Below are 21,632 nucleotides of genomic sequence, written 5' to 3' on the forward strand. Positions count from 1 at the left end.
GTAGGAGTTTTCGGAAACAGCAAAAATGGGGGTATTTCAGCGTGAGTTCGGTAATCGCTGCACGTGTTTATAGGCATTTCAAGATGGCTGCCAAATAGAAAATTTCGGCCGTAGAGAGCTGCGCCAATAACAGAACATCGGTCTAAATACCCGATCTCTAATCATTGAGTATTACTGTAAGACGTGATCTTAGGCACTTCCAATTAGCAGCAAAGAAAAAAATGTAACAGGATGGTGGCAAACAGGAAAATGTAAACGCTAGTGGCAGAGTGGACTTAGCTTGTTTTTCAATCACGTTTGGTAAGTATTTGATGGGAAGAAATATTTATTAACCTATTGAAATTTAGTTTTCTGTTTCAATAGCAGTATTCATCCTCTTTGATAGTAATTAATAATTCATTAGGTTTGTATTTAACGTATTACCAAATATATCAGTAATTTGGTGAAATATGTTCTTACTTCACATACCCTACATCCCACCACAAGCCCAGAAAAAATAAAGAAAATAGTAAAGTATACTACTGAAACGTATAAACGTCAGACGTTGATGACAGCAAAAGATTTTAATAATCGAAATAATAGGAGTAATAATAATAGTGAGAAAACGATAATATTAATTATAGTTATAACATCACGAATACACTCAATATAGGAATGAATGCTCGCTCTCAATAATTGCGCTTGTTGTAAGCCAATCAAAAAGTACAGGCGTATGACGAAACAGAGGAGAACATTTTAACCCTTTGAGGATCTTATGGTACAATTTGTACAATACGGGGTGTTTCATGGTACATTGCGTTATAACTCTCTTATTTGAGCTTTCTCGTCCGTTTTTTTTTTTTGTTTGTTCTTCAAGTCCAGAGGCATTGCAGAAGACATTACGGATGGTTTCACATCTTCCTGTGTCGAGACATAGGAGGTGATGACGTCATAAGTCTAAAATTTATATTTTCGTGTAATACTTTTTGGGGAGGTTTATGTAAAGTATTTTTTGGCGGGCTTATTTTTGCAGGTAGAAAATTGAAATTTTGCACAAACACGCAGTCCACCGAGTAGTATTTACCAGAGTTTTTCCTCAAATTTCTGCGTTAAAACAAGGGGGGATCCAGAGGGTCAAAAAGTTGAAAAAGGGATATTTTTACCCAAAAATCCCGTTTTTCCTCATTTTCCCGCCTTAAATACATGATGGAGACAAGTGACTAGTACCGCCTGAAACGCAGTTCTATTCTGAAGAGAATGATGTGCGACACATGGCCCTAGGGTAATTAGGGAAGTGTCAGGGAATTTTTATCAAAATATACTTCTGTATAGGGGAATTTTGGACATTTTCGGTACTATTTTTTTGCGGGCTTATTTTTGCACCTAGAAGATTGAAATTGTGCACATTCAGTGCACCGAGTAGTATTTACCAGATTTTTTCAGATTTCTGCGTTAAAACAGGGGGGCTCAGAGGTGCTAAACGTTGAAAAAGGGAAATTTTTACCAAAAAATCTCTTTCATGGGATTTTCCCGCCTTAGATACATAATGGAGACAAGTGAATGGTACCGTCTGAAAGGCAGTTCTATTCTGAAGAGAATGATAGGCGAAACATGACCCTAGGGTAATTAGGGATGTCTCAGGGAATGTTTAAAAATTTTCCTCTGTATACGGGAATATGGGACATTGTCGGTATATTTTTTTTTTGGCGGGATTACTTTTGCACTTGGAAAATTGAAATTGTGCATAAACATTCAGCCCACCGAGTAGCATTTACCAGATGTTTTTCAGATCTCTGCGTTAAAACAGGGGGGTCCAGGGGGCTGAAAGTTGAAAAAAGGATATTTAGACCCAAAAAATCCCGTTTTTCCTCATTTTCCCGCCTTAGATACATGATGGAAACACGTGAGTCATACCACCTGAAAGGAGTTCTATTCTGAAGAGAATGATGGGAGAAACGTGACCCTAGGGTAATTAGGGATGTCTCAGGAAATTTTTTACCTTAGATCATGGTGTTTTAAGGTAATTTGGGGCATGGTGGGAATTCCTGATAAAATTTCTCCCGCCTTTGGTATTCAAGATAGAAACTTGCAATTTGGCACACGCATTCAGTATACCAAGTACTATTTATCAAATTTTTTTAGGTGGCTACGTTCACACAGGGTCGCTCCAGGTAGGCCCATAAGTGCGTGAAAAAAATTTTCCCTACGAAAATTTCCCTTTGACATTTTTCCCGCTCCTGATATATGGTATGAGCATGCAAGTGCTATCATTTGAAAGCCAGCTCCATTCTGAAGAGAATGAGGTATGAACCATGATCCTAGGATAAATAGTGACGATGCAGTACGTGCTTGACTGAAAGTCTAAAAAATAGCCCAAAAACCCCGGATCTCTTAAGGGTTAAAGTAAGTTTCATCAAAATTAGACAATCTGTTCGAAAGCTTCTGTCGGTCGTCACATACAAATAAACAGACAGTGCGATCTATAATTAGGAGCCACGCACCCGAAATTCTCAACATTTGTTTCATTGATACTCGAAGTTTGTATGTTATACATTTCGACAATCTCAAAAATTTGAAGGGTTTCAAGTGCCGAATAATATATTTTCAAAATGAAAATTCGATAAATCTTCAATCTTAAAGTACTTCCTTCCGTCACCTATGTCACCCTTTCCTGATGTTAAGCCTTGTACAAGAACATTGGTCGTAAAGACCTGCGGGAAGAACTTTTCTTTCACTTCATTTCAAGGGAGGCAACTTTCAAAATGAACATCCTGCATATAGGCCAATGTAGGTACATATTATGTACACCTATGTTAACTTCGATTGCATTGTTTCTTTCAAACCCACTGATAATTCGTAACTCGTCAAATTGTTCGAACGACTAGATAAAATAAGATCACACAGATATCTTTAAGCATGTGCTGCTTGCCACCCATCCGAGACTCACGAACAGTTCGAATATCTCACACTCGTCAAATGTTTCAAACATTTTGAATATCTCGTATATTACGAGTCTCGAACACTTGTAGTGTCTCGAAAATTTCGAGTCTCGAGTGCTTCGAATGTCTCGAACATTTCGAGAGTCTTCAAAGTTCGATAATTCGATCAAATTAAAATTCTTCATCGACGAAACAGTTTTGAAATTTTATAAACTTTTATCGATTAGTCGATTACCCGAAAAACCCTAGTTTTGTTTAGGCATAATTTTCGAGCACACGCACACATAAATTTTTACATCTGCGTAGGTAGCTTTCCCGTATAGACACTACAGACTCGTCACTTACCGACAGACTATCAAAACAAGGTTTCTCCAACAAATTAGGAGTATCCCTAAACTGGGTATCTCACGAAGTAATGTTATTCCATGTGTTGGTGCTATGTTGTACATACGGCGATATTCACTTTGCACTTTGGTCACAGATTGGAATCTAGGAAGCAACAGAATAGACTTAACTAATCCCTGTACCGTCCGCACCTTGACTAGCTTTGCTGTTGAGTGTTGTGCAGTTCGTGGTGTTGCGTCATCACCTGTTTGCTCATATGCTTGCATATCATTCTACGGGAACTTATATACTTTTATTTTTATTTGCTGAAGTTTTCACATTTGTAACTTCATTTCTTGCTTTCCTTTTTCCGCTCGAAATTGCGCCATCGCTTATAGTTTATTTGTAAGATTGGAAAAATAACTGGCATTGAAAATAGAAAGATATGCCCTTAAATCGTAAAAAGTTATTAATACGAATAAGTATTTATTTTAGTAAAATAAACTTATTTTAAAAATTTGGTTAAGGTGTATGGTAACATACTTCTCTCACCTTTTATTTTACTTTAATTTTCAAAAGAAATGAAATTTTACGTTAGCACACATACCGATAGAACTGCTCAGTGTTAATGTTTGGAGATACTAACATCGGTATTTTAAATATCGAAAAACGTCATTACATGGTTAAACAAAATTACCACTAGAGCGAATATCGTTTTATGTAACGTTTTATTTCACTCAAATATACCATATACCTACGCTCGTAATACGTCTGTTCTTTCGTTAATTTAAAGGTTTTTATGCTGAACTCTCAAAAGTTAAAGTGGGTATATGCCCTATTAAAACACAACATAAGAGCTCTCTAGTTGTTTTTGTTAGCCTGAATCCCTTCTGTGCTAAAAATTCCTTCAGTTCTGGTAAAACTCCTATTGTTAAGATTCAAAATTAACCAGTAAATGTCTCACATAACATTAGTACTAAAATGGGCATCAGTATAACCAAAACCATAATTTACTAGAAGAAATATCCAGTGACAATTAACTACTGGAAGAACAAAAATACCGAAAGTGGACAAGACCTCTAAATCAACACATTACAACAAACAACAAGGAGGACAAAATAAATGTAACTACAAATTCCTAGCGTTCATTTATTTGAGTAAAGATAAAGGCTAGAGGAAAGATATAAATCTTTCTTCAAAATCTTACGGTAACGTTGAAAATGTTGTATGTTTTTAAGTAGGAAATTGGTAAAACACTGCTTTTCATATTTTACTTTAGAAATATAAACTAGTAATGTAACGGATAAAATGTGAGATTTGGCATTTTCTGTACTGATTCAACACTGATCGTGCGTTGAGAATTCCCAAAATTATTTAAAAAGAAGTCACAAAAACGCAAGAATCGTACTCTGGTAAAATGTACCTATGTATAAGAGAAAAAAATAATGTACATGGAACAGAATGCAGCCCTTTGTTGATATTTGAACTAGAACAAAAATGTATTAGATTTTGCTTTAGCAAATGGAAAAGTATAGAAAAATTTGGATACTGAATACTGTATTTCGATATTCTGGTATGGTTGTGTATTTCCAGTATTTACGTACAACGATGTTTTGGCACGAGTTCTAGCAAATTTTCTGAATTTTGAGAATATTGGTTTCAACTTTTGCATCCTAATCTAACTCTAACCATTCCACCCATTAGCTCCATTCCACCAGAAATGGTACCTACCCTGTTCTGCTCCCGACCCGTTCATAAATTTTGTTTAAGCTGCGTTAAAATTTTTTTTTATTACTTGCAGATTTTTGGATTCATTTAACATTAAACTCTAAATGTTTTAAATTTTCAACTTGAACGATTCTTTGCGACAAGCCTTTCATTATTTCAAGTTGCTTGTATTAAAATGGAAATGAAAATAGAGGACCTTCCTGTTAATCTTGAAATAAAAACAGAAAGCCAGGCATTTGAGGAATGTAATTATGAGCTATGTACTATTAACACTAATGATCAAAAGGATCCTCTTGCAGTACCTTTGGAATGTAAGAAACGGGAAAGTGCAATGGAACTAGAGAATATAGCTTCAGAAAGTAATGAGAATGATACAATATCAGATTGGAAATTAACTTCGAAAGCAATATGTTTAGTCAAGTGTTTGTCAACAGCTGAAGTACTAGTAAATGCCAAAAGTTTTCACAGTAACATGAAGCCAAAATCCTCCGATCTTACACACAACACGAAAGAATCACGCAGCCACATCTCAGCCACTATTGGAGGTACGAACGATGACGAAGAAGACATTGAAGTAATTGGTAATCGAGAAGAATGTAACAATTCTCAGACCCCCAGGTACGTTTAAATGCATTTTTTTCATCAGATCTATATATATATATATATATATATATATATATATATATATATATATATATATATATATAAATATTTTTTCTACACTCCAATACTTAGTTTAATATTCATTTTTGTTTTCTTAAATTTAAACTGAGTTAATGGAGTTGTTAATATTTGATATAAGAAAATAACGCAATCTGATGCTTAGCTTTGCAAGAGGTGAGACAGTTCAGTAGTGAAATATGTATCCAAACGTAGCGGAAAATCGGCATAAACCGCCTTTTCTTAAAAGTCTTTAGTGTCAAGATTAAATATAGACACGCTTCTGACTGATGTAAGCAGCTATTCTTCTTATAAAAAAAATGGTCGCAAGTAAAAGGATCACTTAGTAATACTTCAAATAGTATATAAAACTTCTCTGAAGTCTCAAGATTCTTTAAGTTTTCTAAAATACTAACTGCAATGGAGAGTATGTTTATTTTGTGATGAACCTTACCATGTCAACTAAAGGCAAATCCGTTTGAATTTCCGGAGAATTTTTCGACTACCTGTTGCTACGAAAGAAGTGCTTTTAAAACGGTAGAACTATAATGCAAACTTTGAATGATTTGCGCAAAGCTAACAAAAGCAAGCAAAGACTTTAGTTTCTCTCCGTAAGTAGTCATCTCGTGAAGCGGCCTCTGAACCCAGTTTAGAAATCAAAAAACCCAAAAACCGTTGTGCGTTGGCAGTTAAAAACATTTTGTAGAATCACCACAAATGCAAATCAGCGATATTTGATTCGTTTTTGCATGTTCTGAAGGGACAGACCAAATCTGTCCACGAGTTTAACCCTTTTCTGTATATTTGATGAGAAAAGAGAAGTAACCATTTTAATTAGAATCCCAGTAAACCTCTCAATATACTAATGTTTTCCTTTCCTTATTGTCTGCCGGATTTTAACTCCGCTCTCCTACTAGGATGCGATTGCAGTAACCGTTTAACTAACAAGCTAACCGTTGAGAGAGTTGTCAACTTCCGATATTTTGTTCCACCACCACGAATGTAAAGGTGTTACTGTTATATATTTTCAAATATAAAGAGGTCGTTTATCCAATTTGTGTGCATAGAATTTAGAGATACATAATAAATATAATAAAAAAAACATAAAAGAAATGGACTATAGTGTTGAAACACAACGTATGAGAACACTAAACTAATAGTTGTCTACAAACAAACAAGTAATGTAAAGCATTGTGTACCCTGCAATACGTCGTGTCTTTAAATCCTTCAGCATTTGTTTCATCATCTAACAAGAAGTCCCCTGCATCTGGCTAGTTGAATCTGAGATATGAAGAATTGCATTGTGTTGTATCTTTTTAGGGAATTCACAACCCTGCAAACCATAAAAGGTCTAAATGGCTTTCTTAAATCGAAGTTATCCTATTCACAGTTAAATTCATTTGTGTTTACAAGGTAGTGTTAGTAGAAGAATGCAGATAAAGTCCGTATCCAGAAGGTACAAATGCGCAATCAAAGTACGTTAATTTTTTGAACTGACACCACGTAGTGTGCGTCAAAAGGTCCAAGTTCACAAGTCTGCTAGTGCATAGTGAGTACTGTGCGAGGATGTACACTACGTTAGTATACTAGTGTGCTTAACATGACGGTTTCTCGTAAAATGACCTAATAAAATAATAAAAGGAATATTTTAAATATTTTTGTTGAGGTGAATATTTCTGTGTGCTGATCTAATAATAATAAATTGGTTGATGCATATCTAAGTTAGAGAGTTTAGTAGTAGAATAGAAAAAGTTACACAAATAAGAAACCTGCTTATGTTCTTTGTTTATGGAATGAAATTTAAAACAGTGTAGGGAGAAATAAAATAATTTCTTTATATAATGCAATGCAGAAATATGTACTTAAATGTTGCATGGTTTATTTACCTTAATTGTGATAAATGCACTATTGGTAATGGAAATATTTGCACGTAAATTGCAAACTTCAATGCCATATACAGTAAATTAAAATGTTTAATTTTAGCATAGAATAATGGATACCTAGATTATTCATTGCTTTATGCCTACAGCTGTCAATTCTAATTCGTAGGTAGATAGGCCTAATTTTCTAGTTTTCGTTCTAAATAAACAAATTTCTTTCAAAGATTCCATATTTCCTTTCAGTACATTTGTGTGAGGGGGCGTAATATGCCAACTACCGTATATTTTGCATTTTCGCATTAGAGGCAAGCTCAACATCAAGCTTAAGAACTGAGACATTGCTCCTCATATCCCTCTTAAATGCGGTATTTCTCAAATACTGCTGGACGCGACAGTTTATTTTAAATTTTAAGCTTATGTGGTATGTCTTGATTCTTGATATGATAAATTTCGACGTAGATTTTCAATACTTCTCCTCTCCTTACAATACCATTACGATAAAAGTAACATGATAAGAACGCAAATGAAGGTAGACACTTAATATATATGAAAATTTATTTCTAACAGTTCAGCTGCTTTACTTTTATAATGTAATTGTAACAGCATTCTGTCAGTTTTTAATATACAGATTGGAGCATTTGTCTTGACACGCTCATTTAACATTTAAAATAAGGAACGGTAAACGTAGTAGTGTTTCACAATTCAGATGACACTTTGGAGTCGATGTTCGACATACCTCTAATAGCAGTGTTGCAAAGCCATGATACAATTTTATTTAATAGCATTTCGTCAGATGAAGTGAAAATTTATACTGGCACACTTGTTCCTTTACGTAGCAAACAAATAATGATCCAGCATGTTAACCTTGGATATTCCAGAAGTTTGTCAGAGTAACAACAGAGGAAGACAAATAGTTGAGATCCTGATTATCTTAGTTTTGAATCCTACAATCATAACAGATATTTCTAATGCATAGGTTAAGAATTGCATAGACGTAAAGGTCGTTAAGTGCATTAAAATTTAATATCTGAAAGCATTTCGAGGATATTAAAAACACTAATGGAGATTGGTTTACTGCTTAAAATAATATTTTTTGTTCTGAAATTTTAAAAGTTGTTAGTGCCTTCCTTTTTTTTTTTTTTTTTTGGGCATTATATTGACTGTTTCTGGTAGGGAGAATTGGAGGATCTTCGGGCAAGTACTAAATTTTCTGGCAGTAAAATTAACGATATTATAAACAAACGTCTTCAGTGACTTTGTATATCCATTTTCACCTTTAACAATGATATTCGTTCTATAATATACCATATGAAGCTTGGTATGCATTTAAGTCTGATACCATGTCTATCTATCTATCTATCTATCTATCTATATATATATATATAATGTAGATAAAATTTCAGATAATAACGGAAAGCACATTCTCTTCTTTGGAGAATTGAAATAATAGGAAGAAGTCTCGCTAGTTCCTGGTTCCCTTTATTACGGAAAATAGAGTATGAGACTCTGGGAATTGAAAAGATTTAATATGCAATAACAAATATAATATGGAAAAAAATCCCCTTATTACTGTATTTATATACAAGCGGTTGCATTTTCTGTCTTGCTTCATATTATTTATATCAATTTCCATTTCCTTGTTTGTTGTACATTTACAGATTCCATAAACATACTGTTTCCAAACAAGCAAATATTTTTCTTACACGAAAATGCTTTACTCAGAGGTCAGTTTTGACAACACACCTGTTAATACATAAAGACGAAAAATCTCAGAGGTGCAAAGAGTGTGGAAAGGGATTTAGCCGTAGGTCAAATTTGGCAAAACACATGTTAACACATTCAGGAATGAGACCTCACACGTGCCAGGAGTGTGGAAAGTCATTTATTTATAGGTCGGATATGCAAACACACATGTTAAAACATACCGGTGAAAAACCTCACACGTGTCAAGAATGTGGAAAGGGATTTAAGCAGAGATCACAAATAGCAACACACATGTTATTGCATACAGGTGAAAAACCTCACACATGCAAAGAGTGTGGAAAGGGATTTAAGCAGAGGTCGCATTTGGCAACACATATGTTAATACATACAGGTCAAAAGGCTTACATGTGCCAAGAGTGTGGAAAGGGATTTAATCATAGGTCAGCATTCAGAACGCACACGTTAATACATAGAGCAATGCGCCGCCACAGGTGCCAAGATTGTGGAAAGGGGTTTATTTGTAAGTCAGATATGGCAGTGCACATGTTAATACATACAGGTGAAAAACCTTACACGTGCAATGAGTGTAGAAAAAGGTTTAGGCAGAGGTCACATTTAGCATCACACATGTTATTACATACAGGAATGCGCCCTCACACTTGCCAGGAGTGTGAAAAGGACTTTACTTATAGGTCAGTTTTGACAAAACACATGCTAATACATAGAGTTGAAAAACCCCACACGTGCCAAGAGTGTGGAAAGAAATTTAGACATAAGTCATACTTGGCGTCACACATGTTAATACATACCGGTGAAAAACCTTACTTGTGCCAAGAGTGTGGAAAGGGATTTAGGCAAAGGGCACATTTGGTAACACATATGTTAATGCATACAGCAACATCATACACAAGTCAATAACCTGTAAGGTGCCAAGAGTGTTGCAAGAGATTTACTGTACAGAGCAAGTTTGACAAGACAAATTTTAATACGTTCAGGTCAATAATCTCACACGTGTTAAGAGTATAGAAAAACATATAGTGAAAAATCACATTACACTAGTAAAATTTCACAAGCACCAAGTTTGCGGTAGTATCTAGTGAAAGGTTATGTTTGGTAACATATATGCTAACCATTGAAGATGGAAAATTCACACGTGATTGAGGTGCATAAAGAAATTTCGTCAAAGTTCTAGTTTAAAAACAAAGGTTAAAACTTAAAGATGAAGTAGATAATATATTCCGGAATTCTGTAGAATTTACTGAAAGTTCATAGTAAGGAACACACATAATACATTCAGAATGGAACTCTCTTATGTGTTAGTATTATGATAAGTACATATTAGAAAATTACGTTTGGAAATGCACTTAATATAAATAAAGTTATTACCTCCATAGTGTCGGAAGTGCAAGAAAGTACTCAAGGGCCAGTCAAAAAGTGCAGGAAAAGTTTATACATAAAAACGAGAGGCAGAATAGGCACTTCTAGTGTGCGAAAGATTTGTTCTAATTCAAGCTTGGTGAGAGACGTTCAATTGTAACGGTAGTACTGTTTTTAAATCATTTTTAAGACCCTCAAAATAACATTTTGCTATATATTAGGGAGAGAATTCAAATCTTTTCTTATACCAGAATTAATTTCCGGCAGTTTGAACGCCATTGTACTTACTGTTGATACTTTTCGAGCTCATATTATATATATAGTACGTATGCTTTGGTGTATAAACCATTTTATAATAAGACACTGACTACGTCACTCAAACCAGACACTAGCTGCCGCAATGGCTCAGTGGTAGAGCGTTCATCTCTTGTGCTTGGAGTTCCGGGTCGATCCCAGCACCCACCAAGTGAACTTTGTGGTGGACAAACACCGCGTACGCAAGTTTTCTCGGGGTTCTCCCATTTTCTTCATTTCAGCATTTCGTTTATTGCTCATCATCGTCTCCTTTAGCACAAGCGGCATATAGTTGGGACGAAAAACTCAAAAATTTCATTTAATTTTCAAATCAAACACTGTACGCACATTTATCATGTGTGTTCAGTGGTAGTTCGTATTAACACCAAGAATACATTTATATGTTTAGCTATCATTTATTATAGTGAAAAAAAAATAGAATAAACCCCTACTCGAATATTCTGGTTTTATTAGCAGTTTAAAAACGCATTTAATTACGATTTTGTTTATATTGCCTTTCGGTTTTTCAGTATCTCTATTGTTCAAAACGTTTAAGCCCATTGCAGTATAATAAATAATTTACAAAGCAATATGTACGTCCCTGTAGGAAAACGAGCGATTATTAAAAATTTGGCTTTCTAAAATTTATATTGAGTTGACACAGCTTAACATTCTTTTCTACAAACACACCACTTGAAAGCTTGTGGCAAATTATTACATGATCTATTTCAATACTAGTGGTGTAAAAGAAATTATTCAACTATATCTGAGAAGGCAAAGTGAAACCTACGATAAAAGTTATAGAAACAATGAGAAGAATCTTACGTCAGTGTTTAGCAAGCTATTTAGAAAATGATGGCTGGAGAGGTATGAGAATGTTAGTTATGAAAGCGAACAATGTTCAGGCTTACAAAATTAACTCACTACTAATGCGAGAAATTACATCCACTTTGATGTAATCCTTGAAGACAAAATTCAAAGTTTAATTCTTGATAGCACAGAGAATCAGTTTGTTAAATTTTCAGCAGATTAACTTTAAAAATTTGTTTTTAATATTGAGAAAAAGCTTTTGCGTATCTAATAAGATCCGAACATGTTATTCTAATATGTTAAAACTTATATATATAGAAAACTCTGTAGTTAGTTGTGGTTTCAAAGTAAGTTAGTTATATCATGTGTCTACTTAGTTTAATGACTCGATTTTCTAAATTTGATTTCTAACGCATAACGGATCAATATTTCGAATAAGTTCTTGATTCCGTTTAATGGTATTTAGAGTGTATTGAATGAATCTGTGTTAAGATACCGGATGCAATTGTTATATATTGTACTAAACGACACATTTATTTAACGCGCATATTTCCAAATACGATATAAAGTTCTAGAACACATTTTGCTTTTCCTGTATATGATAAGCATACTAGGTATTATTCCGACATTTCTCTGGTATGAATGTGCATAACCTTTACAAAACTTCACTGAGAATTGCCAGGTTGAAAATTCTGCTACATATATTCGACCGAGAAATGTTTCGAAAACAACAAATGTAAATAGAAACTTTTATTTCTACAATGAAGTAGAATCTTTCACTTCTTATTTTATTTTTTCTGTATTGAATGATGAGAGATAGGAAATCACATCCATTACTTTCGAGGAAATATCGTTTTCTGTCGTTTCCTAATAAATTATTTTAATTCTTCATAACCTTAAGCAATATCTCCCTTAACTTTTAAAGTGTCCAGCCTTCTTATTTCGTTACCTCAATAATTTCACTTTTTCATCAAGTATCAAGGCTATAAGAGTCATGGACTTACAGCTGTATGCAGGATACGAATCATATGACCACGAGTGATTTCAATTCGTGTTTTATTCTAGCTTTCTGTTATTTTTGGAATGCGTTAGCTCATAGTTCAGATATTTATTGAGATCTTTACAATGTTTTTTCAATACTGAAATTATAATAATTTACTGAGTATTAAAAATATTAACATGCAATGAAATTATTAATAGTTAACTACCCGCTAGTTTACGTAATAATTGTGTTGTTCCGTTCAATGTTTAAAGTTTTGCAATAATAGCTCAAATATGGGAGTTAATGGAAAGCAAATATTACGTGTGCAAGTAGTGATGGACAGTGGGAATATTCCCGGTGGGAAGGAATTTAAAAAATGGGAATATTCCTGGTTTTTTTCCCTGGCCTATAAATTCCCGGGAAGGAATTTTTTCCATTTCTTTACTTCATCTTCCAAATTATAAGAACCGTATGACTAATTACTTTATTTTAATATATGATGATTTACTTCTAGGTTTTAAAGAATTTAGAGGTTAAAACTTTTAAAATTATTTGACGGTACTTTACATAACTAATAATATGATTTGTTAAGTTCTATTTCCATTTGCACTAAAAAGTAAGGTAATTGTTTTGTATTGGGAGGCCAAAACTAGCAAAAAGTAGGATGATTTACGGAAAAGATGAGTTGATACTGATGTTCGAGTAGTCAAGAAAGTATCGAACACATTTTTTTAGGGCAGTAGGGGACTTATACAAAACGGAAAGGTAAGTGGAAGTGATTTATGTGAGAAAAGAAAGTGAATTGTCGGTATGGAAGATAGAAAACAACATGCCATGGGGGAGCTCTAACCCGCCTTCATTCGCTAACGCTCGCGCTGCAATGCTGTCTGATTTTAATGTTGGTAACGTAATTTAACGTATGAAAAAAATAAAACAACCGCATCGGAATAAAATATCGCAAAAAGTAGGTGCAAATGCTGGCCCCCAATGCTAAAGAACAGCCAAAATTAGCAAAGTACTAATTTACAAATGATGAAAAGGAACTATTTTAAAAGTAATTTAGAATTGTGTAGAAATAGAGATGAAGTGCTATTAATAAACCCTGAACCACCATTAGTAATTGACGTCGCTGTCTCCTCTCTCTGTCTCGAATTTCCAAAGAGGTACTGGAACTTCTTTTACATGTGAATTAACGTATAGAATTTTGAGAAATAGGTAGAGTGATAGGCCCTGTATGGCAATGTTACGTGTTAAAATATAAAGATAAGTAAGTATCTTGCAAATTTTGTGAACATAAATATGTATGCGCAAATGTTGATAAATTAATGAGACATGTATCTTCTAGCATTAACCCAATCTAATTGGTTTATAACATTTATAAATATAATGTGCTTATAATATAAATAAATAAAATAAATAATATCAGTAATATAGTCAAGTTGAGCAAACCCACTTACATATAAACTGTTACTATATAATTTACTAGATAATTTTTTCACACATATTTTATTGATATAATATGTTGTAAATAAATATACATTTATGCGTACTCTCTAAATATAAGAAAGTGTTAATAAAGTAACATAGCACCGTTTAGAATATACATTTTAAAGAATCCTCTGTGGACAACAGTAATAATATGCTGTGATATAAAAATTAATTCCACTGTAAAATCATAATATAGTAATAGAATGCAATTTTCTTTCTGATTGTAATAAATTCCCGGATAAATTCCAATTTTGGGAATATTCCCGAAAAATATCTTCCCGGGAATTTACCCATCACTATGTGCAAGGCGAGATTCTAATATTTTGGTTGGTTCGATCCCAGCTCCAGCCAAGTGAACTTTCTGGTGAATATATACTCCGTGTGCGTGGGTTTTCTCGGAGTGCTCCCTTTCCTCCCACTTTCTTCGTTTCATTTATTTCTCATAGTCGTCTCCTTTAGCCTAGCCGACATTATCCTAGGACATAGAACATAAAGAATTCCTTTAATTTTTTCGAATATTTTGAACCAGACATTTTTGCCGGAAGATATTCCTGACCACAATGACTCTTCACGAATTCAGATCTAGTATTACTAAAGAAGATACGATTTCTAGATAGGAGAAATAGCTACTGACGCTTATATTTCGCAGTAGAAGTTTCAAAAGAATTTTATTTTTCAATATTAATAAAATATTTAATAAATTAAGAGAAATAAAAAAAGGTTTGAATATTTAAAAAAAAAATAGAACGGAATGGAAAGAGAGAGTATTTGTTTGCACGTAACACGTATTTAAAGGTGTTTGTTAGCACGTGTGTTTAAATATATTTGAATAAGCCTTTTATAATACAACGGTAGGAAGGCAAGATCAGCTGTCACTGCTGCTTGGCTCTTACTGGGTCACTAATTGTAAGTTATATTCAAGCGGGAAGCAATCATAAGGATACCTATTGAAAGGGTGTTATTAAAGTTGAAGGAAAAATATCAGATTTACAAACAGAAGAATGCTACTACTTGAGTTTCGTGTTATTCGTTGTTGAAGTTATAATATTTGAAATTAGGAACTGATTTACTTTTGAAGTTATCTCGGTTAGTGTGTGTAGTGTTGATTGGAGATTGTAAGCTATATTATCCGCAAAGCTGAACAAGAATTCACTTTGGATTTTCTAAAATTACATTCCATTTGAGGCACTTCAGTCTATTGCAAATTACCTATACAGGTTAATTGTGATAATATAGGAAAGAAAATGGAGAACCACTAAATGGGCCTTGGCAAAGACTGTAAATTAAAAGTAGCTAGATCATGCAGAACATCTTTCTTTGTTGCTAAATGTGTTTCTTCGTTCAGAAATCGTTTCCATGTTGACTGGTTTTCCTTCGGAATTTGTTCCCTTTTTCAGCTTTGTTCTGAAAGCAAAATTTTACTCAACGTTTCTATTTTGCGTTACCACTTACTTGCAAGAATATAGATTCTTCGTCACGTTGTGGATATACAATAACTATTCGGAAGGAATAATCAAATGTTTAGTATATTTAAAATTATAACTTTGGCGACAATTAGTTTCAAAAATTTCAAAGTTATTATTCCTACTGTAGAGAAAATATATCCACATTGAAGTACTACTCTCTTATCGCATTAGATAATTACTTCTCTGAAAAATATTGCACAAAACGAGTAACGATCGATTTAAGATTGACTACAATAAGGGAATAGTGCGAAATAATTTTGTAACAAAAGTATACGAATTTATAGGAGAAAATAAAATTGTGGTATAGAAATCGAGGCGTAAAATTCTATTAAGATTTTCATATTTAGGTGCTGTTCGATTATACTATAACTCTTTTGTTCAAAATTCAAACTAGTCAAAGCAAAATTAGTTTTATTGTTAAATTTGTTACCTCGAGTTTGCAAAAATAATTCTTTGGAAGATACTCTAGCTGAATTAAAGTTAAAAAGAAGAAATGTTAATTATTAATTAGAATTTCTCTTGCGTTGGTTAAATAGAGATTTTGTTATGCTAATTGCATTTTGCATATGAATTATTGTTGATTCTTATTAATTTCTTTGCTCTTTTCTTGCAAAATAGAGTTTTTCTCTTACCTCTTACGATACATTTAACTTGTGAATTTTACGCACTGGATTATTATATTCTTAAGTTGATTTGATTGCTTTTGCAATTATTATATTAGTACTTCTATTTACCTCCACTCCTTTTCCTTGTTTGGGTGAATTACTATAAAATTTGAAAAATAAGTTGACATTATATTCTGACTAATTAACGAAAAAATGTATCGAATTTCTAGTGATTTTTAAGAACCGTGTTCAGTTCCAGTTCTTAAGCCACATTTTGTATTTTCTTTACGACACTTCGCAGCCTTCATTACGATTGTAAATCCGTGTACTGTTTTTGGGTGGTACTAACTTCAAAAGCGAGGAGTCGTTACGTCGGACAAGGTAAAAACATCGCTGGAATTCTATCGCCGTACGAAACAAGAAACAATAATTTCGTCAACTTCCCTCTGTGACATTCCTCAAAAGTTATTACTATATTGAGTTTAATTCCCGAGACAGTGAATGGCCTCTTTGTCAATGGCGGAACTCATTCCTTTGATATACTAAACGAGATCTCTTTAGTGTCGTTTTTTTCATATTGGATACCAATTTATTAGTGTATCGCGTTCTTTTCCACCATAAAGATAGAGTTATTATTATTACCCACAGCACACCAGTTCGACTCCGCCATCAGCCTCTTTCTTAATAACTAGCCGTACCCTAATTTATCGAGAAAGTTGGAAGAGGCCTACTAGTCTTGGAAAGGTATTGTTAGAAAAATTATACTTATCCTGAGCCCCTACACGAACCCTGTGCAAAATGGCTGTCGGTCAAAATGTCAGTACTGTGAGTTGCAAATTCTGTGACCACCTCTAGCAATATGAAACAGTGAATCAGATTTCACAGGCAAACACGTGTCACATCATTTCAAAAGTACAACATATCGAGGTAAACAGTTCTGCTAGAGGGTCCCATGGGAAGTTCTAGGTGGAGTCAAATTAAAATTTTCAAACAGCAAGGGGAAAGTAATATATCGTTGGAAAGGTACTGTTAAAAGAAATAAGATAGTACCGGGTCAGAGTCTCCACACGAACACTGCAAAATGGCAGTCGGTCAAAATCTTCTCCGAGCAGATCTAAATATCTTTTCCAGGTTCCTTTGCCATCAATGAACAGAAACCCTATGGTATGGTTTTCTAAAATACGTGCCCAAACATTTACTTCTTGTGGTTCTTAAGTATGTCCTCTGAAAATATAGAGACTTGCATCGCTCCAGTAACACATTTTGCTTTTTAGTACGTCAATTAAGAAAGAACGTGCTTTCGTCGCTAAAATAGATGTTGTGTACAAACTGATTATTTGCAACTATTCCGGCAGTCATTACTTCACAAAACTCAAGACGACATCCAAGTCATCCTCACTGAGCTCGTGAGTAATGTGCATTTTATATGGATGAAACGAATGCTTTCTCAGGGTTTTCCCAATTGTGGGCTTGGGAATGCTGAAGGAGGCACTCATTTCACTCAAAGATTGCTGGGGCGTTTTAATAGAGTTGCAAAAAAAGTTCTAGTACTGTGCCCTCATCCACTTGAGGTCTACCCGAGCGCGGCCGATCTTTTACACTTTGTGTTTCGCGAAATTTCTTCACTAAATAGGATACATACTTGTGATCGATTGGTCGCTCAGGGAACTATTCATTCAACCTTCTAGAAGTTGCTTTGCAGTTTCAACCACATTTCTTATAAAGGAAAATTATTTCCACTTTGTCTTCCTCTGGGCATGCCATCGTATGGCCGGTAAGAGCGAAAACAAATCACGAAATGGCATAAGAAATAAAAGTGTAAATAAGTAGATTTTGTTGCTTTAAACTAAAGCAAAAACACACGTATTTACTCGTACAGTCAACGCTTTACTACCGCAGCTGTCTATGTTGCTGATTAACACGTAAACGAGATAGTGTGGCTACACAGGCACAGAAGCAAACTTTCTTCCGCACGAAGTTCAAAAAAGGATTTTCAGTCCCTGTGCGTACGGAATGTTGGTACAGAAAGTGTTTATCAGAGATGCCAGTAACCTTGAGAACTACTTAGGTCAAGTATCATTGTAATTGTGATTTCTGAATACAAGATCATCCTTCTCCTTCGTCTTCTTCTCATTATTATTATTAGTATTATTATTGTTATTATTATTATTATTAAAAACTAGATCAACATTGGCGCAAGGAAGAAAGTTCAGTGATAAGCTAAAAGTAAACAAAAAGATACAAACAAAAGCAGTTTTTGTTACAAGACTTGATCCGACCGTTACATGTGAAGAATTATCGAATTTTGTTAAAGACAGTGCTGATATAGACGTACAAAAATGTGTAAAATTAAAGACAAAACAGCTACTCTTCTCTTTATGTTTCCGTCTTGTCAAACAATTTTGATGATATTTTGAATGCTAATGTATGGCCGGAAGGATTACTTTTTACTGAATTCTATGGAAGACTCAGAGATAATATTGTGTGCGTAAATACTGTTTAAACTAAATAGAAACATAATGAGCAATCAATTAGATAAGTCAATTATATTGTTTTATCAAAATGTAAATGGTTTAAATAGTAAAGAATCAGGCTTTATTGACGAAGTTAATTGCACTGATTATGACTTAATATGCATATCTGAGAGTTGGTATAAACATGACAAAGTTCATTTTGAACAACTTACTGAGCAATATAACACTATACGTAAAGACAGAAACCTTCAACTTACAAATAAAAGTACAGGTGGAAGTTGTATTATGTTTGTAAATAAAAGATTAATGTATGAAGAAGTGCAGGTACCGTTTCCGAACCTAGATGTGATTATTATAAAGTTATGTATACCCAATAATCCCCGAATATTAATAGGTTTGCAGTATCTTCCACCTAACTTGCCACCCAAAGAATTTGTAAATTATTGTGATTGGCTGAATAAGTTATTAATTGAAAAAAGTTTGAAAATGTTGCTTCTTGGAGATTTCAATTCAGCAGGTATTGATTGGCATAATGGAATCGTAAGAACTAAGCATTCTCATCTAAAAACAAAAGATGAAAAGATGTTAGAGTTAGCGTCTATATTATCTTAAAGCAGTATAATCAACCATACGACTCTCAGTTGCCGTATAATATATTGGATCTTGTTCTAACTGATATTAGTGAATGCTCAATATGGTTTGATGTGCGTAGGGCTGTGTGATATGTCGATATATCGATATCGTCGATATCGATATCATCTTATATCGATAACGCAAAAATATCGACGTCGATATTCGATATCGATATCCGATATCGTTGATATTCGATATCGATATCCGATATCGTCAATATTGATATTCGATATTGGTGTTTGACATTTCCTCGAAACAATTGCGGCGGGTTTTGCTTTATATATATATATGACCGTTTCATGAGTCAAATTAATGTAGGGCTTGGGGTATATGCTTCCCAACATTCCATGTTAATATTTAATTTTCGCTTTTGACTTCATTTCTTAACAGAATGAAGCCAAATTTACAGAGGATTAGTATGGGTTAAAAATTTGGTTCCTTTTGAAGATAGTCCAAATCGGCGGCGGTGGGGTAGGGATGTTTCTACGTCTACTTAATCCACCTACATATTGTGTATTTAACTTATATTATCGGCTACATTTCTTCACCGAATCAAACCAAACTTTGTGCAAAAATTGTATTGGGAAGAAATGATGTTCCTTTCGAAGATAAAGCCAAAACCAGTGCAGAGCCGGGGAGCTATGTCCTCCAAAATAATTATCATCATTAACATGGCTGCATTCCTTAACCGAGTCAACTTGATATCCTCACTACAATTAATGTTTGTGCTGTATTGCCATTGCGAGTGAAAAATCAAATGCCTGTGCTAAAATTTGCTTAAATCTAAACAGACAGGGAGACAAGAATTTACTAGTTTTTTTGTTCAAAGTAGTAATTTTCCGTTTATTTGTATGTGGTTACTAGATGTAAGTTGAGCCACATAACTTAGCCCACTAAAACAAACAAAAGCCTCCATTCTGTCATTTTACTGCACAGACCTACATATTCTGTTTAGGTAGTATTAACACTTCCCTATTTCTTTGGATTTGCTTAAGTGTTAGAATATGCATTATTAGGTGCACTGTTATTAGGAATGACTTAGAACCTTTCTAAATTGATTTCATCAGCAAAACTGAATAATGGTCTAAGACGTAAGGTTTAGCCTAAATTAAATAAAAACATGAACACTTTTAGATATGAGTTTGCACAAAACCAATAACAAGAAACCTCTTAAGTTCATGTGGGAGATGTCACGTCTTTGCGTAAAGCTCTTTAATACAAAACGATTATCAATTTAGTAATAACATGAAAGAGGTCTCGATTGATCGCGTGCTTTTTTTAATTGAATATTAAAATAGAGTCCAAGTGTTAAATTTGTAAGGCCAACGGATTAACTTAGAAGAACTCAAACACACACATCACACATACAGAGAAAAATGAACAATAACTGTCTTGTTTAGAAATATGTCTATTAGCACTGAGTATTCAACTAGAAATGTATGATGCATTGAAGTTCATGACACTGCTATTTAGGAACGAGCTCTTTTGTTCATGGAAAGAAAATCAGTTGTTTCGCATGTTCTGCACTAACTGTAAGTGAAGTATGAGCATCAGTTACGATATTGCATCCACAACTAAATACTCTTTCCGATAGAACGCTGGTACCTACACAAATACTTACGAGCCAGAAGAGCTAATTTTGGAAATTCACTGTCATGAGATTTCCTCCAGTGAAGGAGGTTTTCTTCCATATCTGTAGGTTATGGTGCTATTCTAATTTTTGGTGACCGGTTATATATATATATATATATATATATATATATATATATATATATATATATATATATATATATATATATATATGAGAGAGAGATAGTAGATGGATACATAGAAAGATACCTCTCCAGTGGCGTAACTAAGGGCTTGGGGGCCACCCCGCAGACAACGTGGAATGGGGCCCCTTTTCTACGTCCTATCACAATTTGGGGGCCCCGCGATGGGCTGGGCTCCCCCGCAATGCAGATGCGGGGCCCTTATTTACGCCCCTGTCTCTCTCCCTCTCTCTTAGGAAGCAAATCATACAGGATAGACAAAGGCAAATTTTTCACTGGATGCCACAAGTGACAAGTAGAGACCTACACAGCAACCCAATATAAGGTGTTGTGACGAAATTAGGTAGCACTGCGAATATCTTGGAAACGAATTATCCAAAATAGATGTTTGTCAAGAAGTATTGGAAACACCTTAACCCAGCAATGGATCAACAATTGTTAATAATGGTATGTATGCGCTTCAAATGTAAATAACTCTCACCACTGCACTCATGTGATCCTAGTTTTCATTCTTGAT

At 34.1% G+C, this 21,632-nt stretch overlaps 1 protein-coding gene across 2 annotated transcripts in view; it reads left to right on the plus strand.

Moving 5' to 3' along the window:
• Window positions 1–21,014, plus strand: part of LOC145675660 (uncharacterized) — a 46,893-nt gene extending 25,879 nt beyond the window's left edge. For both annotated transcript variants that reach the window (XM_081746228.1, XM_081746229.1), the window contains 2 exons: window positions 5,044–5,588; window positions 9,169–21,014. In XM_081746228.1, the coding sequence (XP_081602354.1) occupies window positions 5,146–5,588; window positions 9,169–10,132 (1,407 nt within the window). In that variant the 5' untranslated portion in view covers window positions 5,044–5,145 and the 3' untranslated portion in view covers window positions 10,133–21,014. The remainder of the gene's footprint in view (window positions 1–5,043; window positions 5,589–9,168) is intronic.
• The last annotated feature ends 618 nt before the right edge of the window (window positions 21,015–21,632 follow it).

This window comes from Thermobia domestica, chromosome 18, assembly GCF_964235325.1.
Source record: "Thermobia domestica chromosome 18, izTheDome1.hap1.1, whole genome shotgun sequence".
In the NCBI taxonomy this organism is placed as follows: domain Eukaryota; kingdom Metazoa; phylum Arthropoda; class Insecta; order Zygentoma; family Lepismatidae; genus Thermobia; species Thermobia domestica.